This window comes from Olea europaea, chromosome 10 (genome assembly GCF_002742605.1).
Source record: "Olea europaea var. sylvestris chromosome 10, O_europaea_v1, whole genome shotgun sequence".
Lineage (NCBI taxonomy): Eukaryota > Viridiplantae > Streptophyta > Magnoliopsida > Lamiales > Oleaceae > Olea > Olea europaea.
The window spans coordinates 16831383-16841114 of record NC_036246.1 but is presented as its reverse complement, the minus strand read 5'-3'; the positions used below and the strand labels follow the sequence as shown (position 1 = coordinate 16841114).

At 31.1% G+C, this 9732-nt stretch overlaps 1 protein-coding gene across 1 annotated transcript; it reads right to left on the bottom strand.

The window, feature by feature from the left end:
• Positions 1 to 8072: 8072 nt before the first annotated feature.
• On the bottom strand, positions 8073 to 9515 carry LOC111400351 (classical arabinogalactan protein 10-like). Its single transcript, XM_023027766.1, has 3 exons — positions 9468 to 9515; positions 9240 to 9306; positions 8073 to 8506 (listed from the first exon to the last, which is right to left on the bottom strand). The coding sequence occupies exons 1-3, from the start codon at positions 9513 to 9515 to the stop codon at positions 8073 to 8075; spliced, it is 549 nt and encodes a 182-aa protein (XP_022883534.1).
• Positions 9516 to 9732: the final 217 nt, after the last annotated feature.

The window sequence follows — 9732 nt, the reverse complement described above, 5'->3', positions numbered from 1 at the left end:
TTGTTTATGCTTTTATCATGTTTGCATCTTTCATCGAGAGATAGAAGGGTCACATGGGGGAATACAAATCACTATCGAGATATGCTTTCAATTGAATTAGAAACATTGACCAACACAAATGATTTCAAATTGTCATTTTAATTGTTACACTAAAAAAGGAATAATAAGGGAAATTCGACATATTAGCAATGCATCTCACATATTTGAATAGCACATTTACTTGCTTTAACCATTTTAATTGATAATATAGAAATTAGTATAGAAAAATCACAAAACATATTTGCTATTCAATTAAAGTTGCAATTAATTTTAACATGTTCAAACACATAGTCCTTGTGGGTTCGACATTTTATTCACTACTTTATTATTTGTTCATAATCTCGTTCACTTGAAGCAAATTAAACGATCAGAAGGAAATAGACTTTTAGCAATGATTATTAGCCTAGTAAAATATTTGAGTTTGAAACAATTAAAATATAGGAGAATCTTCATTTGTTGAGATAATGATTTACATTGGTGAAATCTAACCAAAATAGAGAGTGAAATGAGTTTTAACCTTAGAATACATCCTTCATAAGAGAATTTGAAGAACAAGTTTGGAGGTATACATCTTATAAGTTAAGAAAGGATATATTTGACAATTGAGATTCGGGAACTAAATCAACATGAGTTCATGATCTATGACTAAAATCTATAAATAAAACGTGGAGATAATTGTCCTAGCGATCACTACACTTATGTTTGTATGTTCAATTGCTCACTAAAGTTTAAAATGCGGAGTGTTGGTCACTAAACTTATCAAACATTGGACACGACTCATAGCATAACATTCATTCAAGCCTCTAACAGAATTAGTTATATGGCTAACAAAATGCACAGGTTGTTTCTTGTCATGCCATTATCAAATTATCACGTAGAAAAGCGTCTTTCATTACTCACAAAACTTTAAAAACATGTTCGATTGCTCACTGAACTTTGAAGTGATAAAATTTTGCTCACTAAACATAAAATGTATCGGCATTTTGTTCGCTAAAAAATATGTGTGCAACAAGCGCACAGTTGCGTACAAGTAATAAAGTGAACACTTGAATCTGGATCGATCCCATGAGGAAAGATTACTCATTTACACAACAATTAAATTTAATTTTAACAACGAAACATACAATAAACTATGAATCTTTTAAATGATGAAAATAATTTAAAATTCTACAAAAATAACAAAAAAAATTAAATTTAAATATTGTGTAATTGATTAATCATTTCTCATGGGATCGACAATCCAAACTCGTTTGTCCACATTTATATTTACACACTACACGTGTGACACATTTTTGCGAACAAAATGTCGACGTTATTTTTATAAGTTTAGTGATCAAAATTCGACAATTTCAAATTTCAATGAGCAATTGAAGACATTTTTCAAAGTACAGTGTGTAATCGAAAATGTTATCCACGTAACCAATTCTATTAGAGGTTTGAAACAAATGTTTATGCTAATGAGTAATGTCCAACGTTTAGATAAGTTTAGAGGTCAAAACTTGACATTTTAAAATTAAGTGAGCAATCAAAGATACAAATATAAGTTCAGTCATCATTAGGACAATTAACTCTAAAACACATTTCTTTTAGTTTCCATCATATGAAATCAATTAAAGTATATTGATTTCTAATTCTTGTCTCAATTATTCTGTTAAAATAATTTTAATATTATTTACAAAATTTAATCCAAAAAACTAGTGTTTGAGACTTTAAGTGTTTTTTTATTCAAAACCATCCAGACAAAAAGAGTACAATCAAATTGTTGTTCATTTAATAGAATTATTATCGTACTATTTTATTTTTGGAAGAAGCGTTGTATCTTGAGAAATAAAACCTTATAGCGTCGAGTGCAGGTAGTGAAATGTGTCTTAAACGTCATACCTCGCTTCATTATCTTTTATTTCAATTTATGTTTTTCTCCTTTTGATTGTCACGGTCAATTTTATGACAACACAATTGGTATATTGCTAGATTTCGGCATCTTTACAAAATGATGTTATTACAAACTTGAACCAAAAGTAGTGGCAAAGGCAGCATTCGACGAAGGAGTGCAACCGCGCTTGTAGGCTCTATCGAAACCCACAATAGTCGTCGAGAGCGAGCCACAATGGACAAAGGTTGAAGTTTGAAGGTTTGAGATGCAGGTGCAGCCGACCAAAATGAGGTTGATTTGAAAAATGAACAATTTGGGTCCATTTTATAAGTTGTGGGTTTTTTTCTTTTGGGCCTCTTATATAAAAATAAAAAAAATAAAAAATAGGCCCAATTAATCCAAGATGTACAGCTTGCTTGGCTGTTGGCTGGTTTTATTTACTTGAACCACTTCACGCCACAGACAAATGAACTCGACATTTTCGAACAAGCGAAACCTCTTCTTTGCTGTCGGCACTCGCGTTGAGACACCGTCGATGCTGAGCCACCAGCCAATGCCACATTGTGCCAACCCTGCATCGCTGGTAACTGATTGCACTCATGATGGCGTGATGTGAGCAGTAAGCCTTATGCCTCTCTTTTTTCTTTCTTTCTTTCTTTTTTTTATTTTTTAGGTTTTTGTTCTTTTAGTTCGTTTTTTGATTTATTGTTTATGAAATTATGAGTTATCAGTTAAATTAATCAGTTATAATTTATGAATTTATGATTTTATGTTTTATGAGTCTTGCTTTGAGTCTGACTTGTGAGCCTACTGTTAGTATTTATGAAAATTGGGGATTTTGGAAATGAAAACTGTCTTTTATCCGTGGACTTTTGGAATCTATTAGTATTTGTGAAATTTGGGAATTTTGGAAATGGAAACTTGACGATAGTTTAAGGATTTAATTTGTGATTTACCTTTGATCTGGTTTATCTTTAATTTTCGTAGATATATGAAACGATTTTTTCAATCGAAGCAAAAAGTCCCTTGTTAGTGTACCTATATATTAAAATAGAATAATGTTTAATATTATTTAATTAAATATTAAGAAACGATCTCGCAATTGTGATCGTCGACGATCAACGACCGTCCTAGTTGGCTCCAATTTCTAGATCCATCACCGATAAAAAGAAATTATGCTTAAAAAGAATTTTTAAGTAGACTTGTATAGGTCATTTTTTTGAGATGAATGAAATTTGACTAACATTTTCATTCATAAATTGTTGATGATAAAGGTCAAATATTGAGATGTGGTTTAAGATTGGCGGGAAGTGTTCGAGGTTTTCTATAGAGGAGTTATGCATTGATGATTACTCAAAATTTCAACTTTTTTATTTTTTCAAAGATGCTTTATTGATGAACAAACTAAAATTAGTACTAGTCATGCTACACAAACATCAAAATTGACATAATATTACATGATATTTTATCATTAGACAGTTTAAAAAATAATCAACTTTTTCATCCAATTATTTACTACCACATGCAATTATGTCAAATTATTTCGACAAAGTAGCTTTATTCAAATGGGTCAGCCCCCCGGTCGAACCCCATCCATAGTTGTGGGGGTCCATTTTTTCCCCGTGGGAACCCCCATGGATGGGTTTCGGTCAAGGGGTCAGCCCCCCTGTTCCTTCAGCATAACCCTATTCAAATTGTACATTTTCGTATGGCACATAAAGCAAAGACTTCGTAGTACATTACATAAGAGATGATGTGATAAAAAATAATGAGATTGATTGCATACTTTCTACTGATTTTTATGGAGCTTATTTCCTAGAAAAATGGCTCTAGCGATCTTCCACAATTATGTAGTATTTTTATTTTATTAGCTTCCTCATTTATTTATTTGTTTATTTATTTTTAGGATTATATTTGGGAGATGTAATGGGTTGGGATCACACCACCTATGTTGGAATTTTATTTTTTTTATAAGATTAAATTTGGGAGATGTAATGGGTTGGGATCACACCACCTTATATGTTGGAAGTTTTATTTTTTATTTTTTTTAATTTTTTTTTAGGGTTACATTTAGGAGATGTAATGGGGTGGGATCACACCACCTTATATGTTGGATTTTTTATTTTTTATAGGATTACATTTGGGAGATGTAATCCGTTGGGATCACACCACCTTATATTTTGAAAATTTCCACCGTTGCATTTAAGTGAATCTATCATTTAATATCATGCATTTTTCACCTACAATTGTGCTTGACTCTATAATGTTCTTAGTATATTAGAGGGTGTACGTTGAATTGCAACAAACTCGAGTTAAAGGAACCAATACATGGCAAACAACAACCTTGTAGAATAAAGCGTCGTAGATGGAAAATACATGGGCCAGGTTGTAGCTTCCAGAATGTTTTGAGACAGATTTGCATCCATTGGATAAGTTAGGGATTGCATTGGATAGTCTAGAAAGATCAAGGACCAGTTTGAAAACCCCAGAAAGTTCAGAGTTGCATATTGCTGAAAAATTCAGGGACCAAGATGTAGATTTTTGGAAAATTCCAGTACTGATTTGAAAAACATAGAAAATGGAGAGACCACAAATGGGGAAAACCATGGCACGCGTGTTGTAACCCCATTCTACTGTGACAAGACCGGTTCGGGTTGGCACTTATTCGATTCCATGTTTTCAATTATTTCTGTAAAAATTGCGCCAACTACCTTATCTGTAGTAAATATTTAAAAAAAATATATACTGTGTAATCTTTTTATTTCAATAAATATTGTATTTTGTTAGTAAAAAGAAAACATTGAAAATTTCTAAATTAAAAGAATATTAAATTAGGTAACATATTTTACTCCTACAAACCCGCCTTTACATATAATACATTTTGATTTCTACAAATATGCCTGTATCAAATGGTATGAGTGACCCAAATATGCCCGTTCCGTTTATTACAAATACGTTTAAGTGATCTATGCCTGTAATAAAATAACAGGGATGACTGTATTATACATATTACCTGAAAATTATTCCAAATCAGATATCATATAATTGTGTCAGGCTAAATATATGTATAATGTCTACTACATATCTGAAACATGCGTATGGTATTGGTCAATATGCAAGAGAATTTTCATGGTAAATTTGCAACATATCAGAAAGTAAAACATATGTCAACAAATTCTAGCTTCTGGAATGTCGAACCACGTATCCAGATTTTATAGATTTCACGAGTTGTGTAGTACCCGGACATGGAGACATATCACAAGAACAATGTATGACACTCAAACTCTAAAATCTATCACCAGACTTGCATAATATTTAGAATAATTTCGAGGTAATTTTTTTATTTCTTCTGTTTTCTTCTATTGATTCAATGAAAGTTTGTTTATATAAACAAATCCCTGAATTTTTTTTTTCCAAATGTATGAGTGAGAAATAAACTAGATGAAAAACATATCCCTAATTTGAGACATTATCGTAAATATACTGATTCAGAGTGTGAAATATCTGCATCGAGATGGAGATTTTTGGTTGTAGATACGACAATTTCTATGATCCCGTCGAGTGTAGCAATCACGGTGTGGTCAATCAACGGAAGCCCTTATTCTTCATCTTCAATCAAGTCAGATTTTTTATTTTTTATTTTTTCTTTCAAGAAGAGGTGTCAAATGGGAGGCAAAGAGGATGGAGTATTAAAACATTTAGTTACAATATAGTATTATTGATTTGATTTTCCTTTCTTGGGTTCTATTATTGGAAAACAGTAATTTTTTATATATTTCATAAACAAGAGAGTATTTTTAGTATTTTAAATGTTACCTAGTAAAACAAGAAATAATATTTTCAAACGATGCATTTACGAATTTTTCCATTTATTTTTCCCACCAATATTAGCCCATTAGGATTGAACATGGTTCGATTTGAACGGTTTGAGACAAATTTTTAAATCAAATTATTTACAGCAGTTTGAAATTTTTCCAAACCAAACCAATCAAAATCATTCTTTTTCTATTTGGTTTGGTTTAAAACCACGATTTAACAATGAAAAAATTAATATATATCAAATAAATTAATTCACAAATAAAATTCTAAAATTTCACCTTAAAACATAAATTGTATCATTAAAAAATTACAAATCAAAGTTATATAAGTTTAATCATTATAATGCAACAATATGATATAAATATTTTCAATAGAACCATAAGTACAGGAAAAATTTAACGGAATTTGTATCTACGATGACGTGGTAAAATATAAGTGGATTGTTTATTTTTTATTTTTTTGCATTTTACAATAACGTCGTGCCATGTGTTGTCTGTAAAGTTTTGCTATAAAAAAATTCTATACTTGTAGCATGATTCAAATATTTTAAACTCTTAGCCAATACTTGTCCATCTACAATTGTAATATACGATTCATTCTCTTCATAAATATAAAAATATAGTGCTAGAATTCATTGATTATACTTGTTATAAAATAACTAATAAAAGAAAATAAATAAAAAATTTCAAATACAATAATACTAGTTATTGTGACTTTTGTGAATCATCCAGTGCTTTTACTCCATCCAATTATTAGCAAATTATTTTAAGGGAGCTCGACAATTATTAGAACAGAACAACATAACTACCAATAAAAATATAGTAAAAATTACCAAAAAATAAAAGAATTTGGATAATCTAACTTGAATTTGAGCAAAATTATCAGAAAGGAAGTGAAATGTGGAAGTTTAAGTTAAAATCTAGATTTAATTGTCCACTCAATTGTAATGGAGGATCAATGAATATGATTTAGTAACAGTTGTTCAACATTTTATCTAATTTGGAGATTTTACATTCACAGGATTTGACATTCACATTTGTGATGACCGGTGAATATTTGGATATGATTTAATTAATTAATTAAAATGTATAATTGTCAAATTGAGTTTAATTGAAATGTGTCTAATATGGATGTTTTTAACCGAAATGTATTAACAGGGGTGTTCTCAACTAAAATTTTAATGAATTTTAAATGATTATAAATTCTAATGAATTTGATGGATTTAAATGGATTCTTACAAATTTCATAAGAATCTCACCAAATATAGTGAAATTTCAAAAGATTTACTTATATCTATTTTTAAACTTGAAATCCATCCAAATCTTTTAAAATCCTTTTATTAATAAAATCTTTATAAATCCACTAATTATTGAGGATACCTAAATTTTAAAGGATTTCATTAAAATTTCAATTGGGGACACCTAAATTTTAATGATTTTAATTAAAATCCAATAAAATCTCAATTGAAGATATCTAAATTTAGAATGATTTTTAAAATCCATTGCAATCTCAATTGAGGACATCCCCCTAAGTTTTAATTGGTTTAAAAATATTTTAGACTAATTTATTTTCAAATTTATTTATTTATTATTATTATTTTTTTAAACGGTTTGCAAAGTTTGAAATCTAAACCAAACCATTTTAAAGCGGTTTGATTCTGTTTAAAATCAAAACTTTGATGGAACTAAGTGGAACCAAGCCAACGATTTCACAAAAAGCGTTTCGATTCGATTTTACAATTTGACGACCTCGTTGTTCAGTCCTGAGATCATGTGATGAAAACAAGCATTTTATAAGACAATTCTACCTTGAAATGGCTAGTTCGGTCCAGGGTATTTTACCATTACCTAAATAAATAAACATAATGATTTAAAGATTTGATGTAAGAACAGGAATTTATAAGGCAATTCGTTACAATCAATATTAATCATAAATCGATAAGGCTAAATATATTGATACTAAAGTTTTTAATAACAAGACTATATTTTAATTGCATTAAAGATTCATTACTTTCATATATTATCACATTTATGTTTCAATTTTTTTTCTATCTCATTTTTATTCTTAAATTAACATAAATTGTTCTTGATTATATTTTCTCTCCAAATAATTTTCTCAGATGTAACGAAAGAACTCATTCATCCCTTAAATTAACAATATTTTTGAACGAAAATCAGGATTCATGACAATATTTTTATATGATAAGAAGAAGTAAAGTATAATCATAAAATTAAAATATTATGTATATAATAACCATATCATGGATAGAATTCTAAATCATAATCACGAAAATTGTACTAAATAAAACAAAATACAGCCTCATCGATGAGAAGATGATCTTCTAATGCAAAAACGTGGCAAAGAAGAACAATATGGCAGCAGATCCAGCCACTCCGACTCTGCTCGAAGCATCTGAGTTGGGAGAGGAACCAGGAGCAGCACCGCCTGGAGCGGAAGCAATGGACGGCGGAGAAGCGGTGGATCCAGTGGGAGCACCAGCTGGAGGAGCAGGAGGTGAAGACAGAGGAGACTCAGAAGGCGAAGCTGTGGTTGGGGCCGGTGTCGAGACACCGGAAGGAGATGGTGTTGGAGCGTGTTTAGGCACTGAACCAATGGGAGCAGCATTCGGCGCGACCGTCGGCGAGGCTGCCGGAGCCTGAGCCACAGCCGATCCAGCCACCAAATAAAAAATCAAAGCCAACACTACACCGGAGTAAGCCATTTTTTTACCTGTATAGTGTATTTCTTTCTTCCCAATCACAAGGAGGCGAAAACCTAGGAAGATAGCAGAGAGATATGAAAAAGTAACGTTTGCAGGTCTCGCTGAAAAAGAGAGGGAGATATATATTCGCGAGAGAGAGAGAGAGAGAGAGAGTCGGTTTGTGGAAAATTAATTAATTAAAAAGTTGATTGTGGCTAATAATTGGCTTACAACTCAGAAACAGAGGTAGAGGTTAGCGATACAATTGACAGAACCCGTGTGGTTACAAATAAATAATAAAATCACCGTCGTTCACGTGTCTTGGATGCTGATCGGAAGGTTGAACTTAACTTAGGGAATGTGAGATTCCTCGACCCGTTCAATCATAATTACTGACCAAAATTTCTTGTTACCGTTGTGACAACCACGTTCTAGGGCCAGCCAAATATGTATTTATTAATAAAATTGGACAAATCAGGACGACTTTGATTTTGAATCGACTAGTTGATAAAGACCTAAAGAGGAGATAGCTTTATCGAGTAAATTTAACCAATAATCACTGAACTTTACACTTGATTACTACTTGCTCACTCATCTTTCACAAATTACTGAATGCTCATTGCATTCAGGAATATGTGAAAGATGAGTGAGCAAGTAGTAATCAAGTGTAAAGTTCAGTGATTATTGGTTAAATTTACTCTAGCTTTATCCCATAGTAATAGAATTTGTATCGAATTAATTAGTTCGATCGAAAAAATTGTGAATCGGCCGCTAAAAGGTACATTTTGTTTTGAAGGACCGAATTACTAATGAATCGATCAGAACTATCAATAACCGGCCAAGATACAGTTGAACAAGACAAAACCAAGTCGATCTATTAAAATAAAATCTGAACTGATTTTGTATATTTAGCCATGGTTTAACTAAAAAAATTGATAAAAATTTAATTCAAAGTTAATAATTAATTTTGCACTGCTTACAAAATTGAGTGGTAGGTAATTAGGCATCAACGAGGCGGAGGTGTGAAGCGCAAACCGACTTCTCCCTCTCCAACGAGGAATTAGATTCTTTCTTAATAGCCATAGTTGACCATGAATCAATCTTATATCTCTCTATTTTTTTGATTTCTCGTACACTACGATTACAAAAATATCATGTTATTCCGAAAATTGGTTATTGATTGCACTTGATTTATAGTAAGCAGTTTTATGCAATAACCAGGTATTCTCCGATGTTGATTTCTAGTTCTATCTAATAGTGGTTGGGTAGGTCAATGCTTCAAAGGATAGCCTACTGAGTA

Bases quoted from the DNA above. Each gene is read 5' to 3' on its own strand.
- LOC111400351 (XM_023027766.1), bottom strand. From the start codon at position 9,515: ATGGCTATTAAGAAAGAATCTAATTCCTCGTTGGAGAGGGAGAAGTCG. The intron at 9,307-9,467 runs GTTTGCGCTTCA...TTATTTTAATAG, and splicing joins CGTTGGAGAGGGAGAAGTCG to ATCGACTTGGTTTTGTCTTG. The intron at 8,507-9,239 runs GTAATTCGGTCC...CTATCTTCCTAG, and splicing joins TAGTTCTGATCGATTCATTA to GTTTTCGCCTCCTTGTGATT.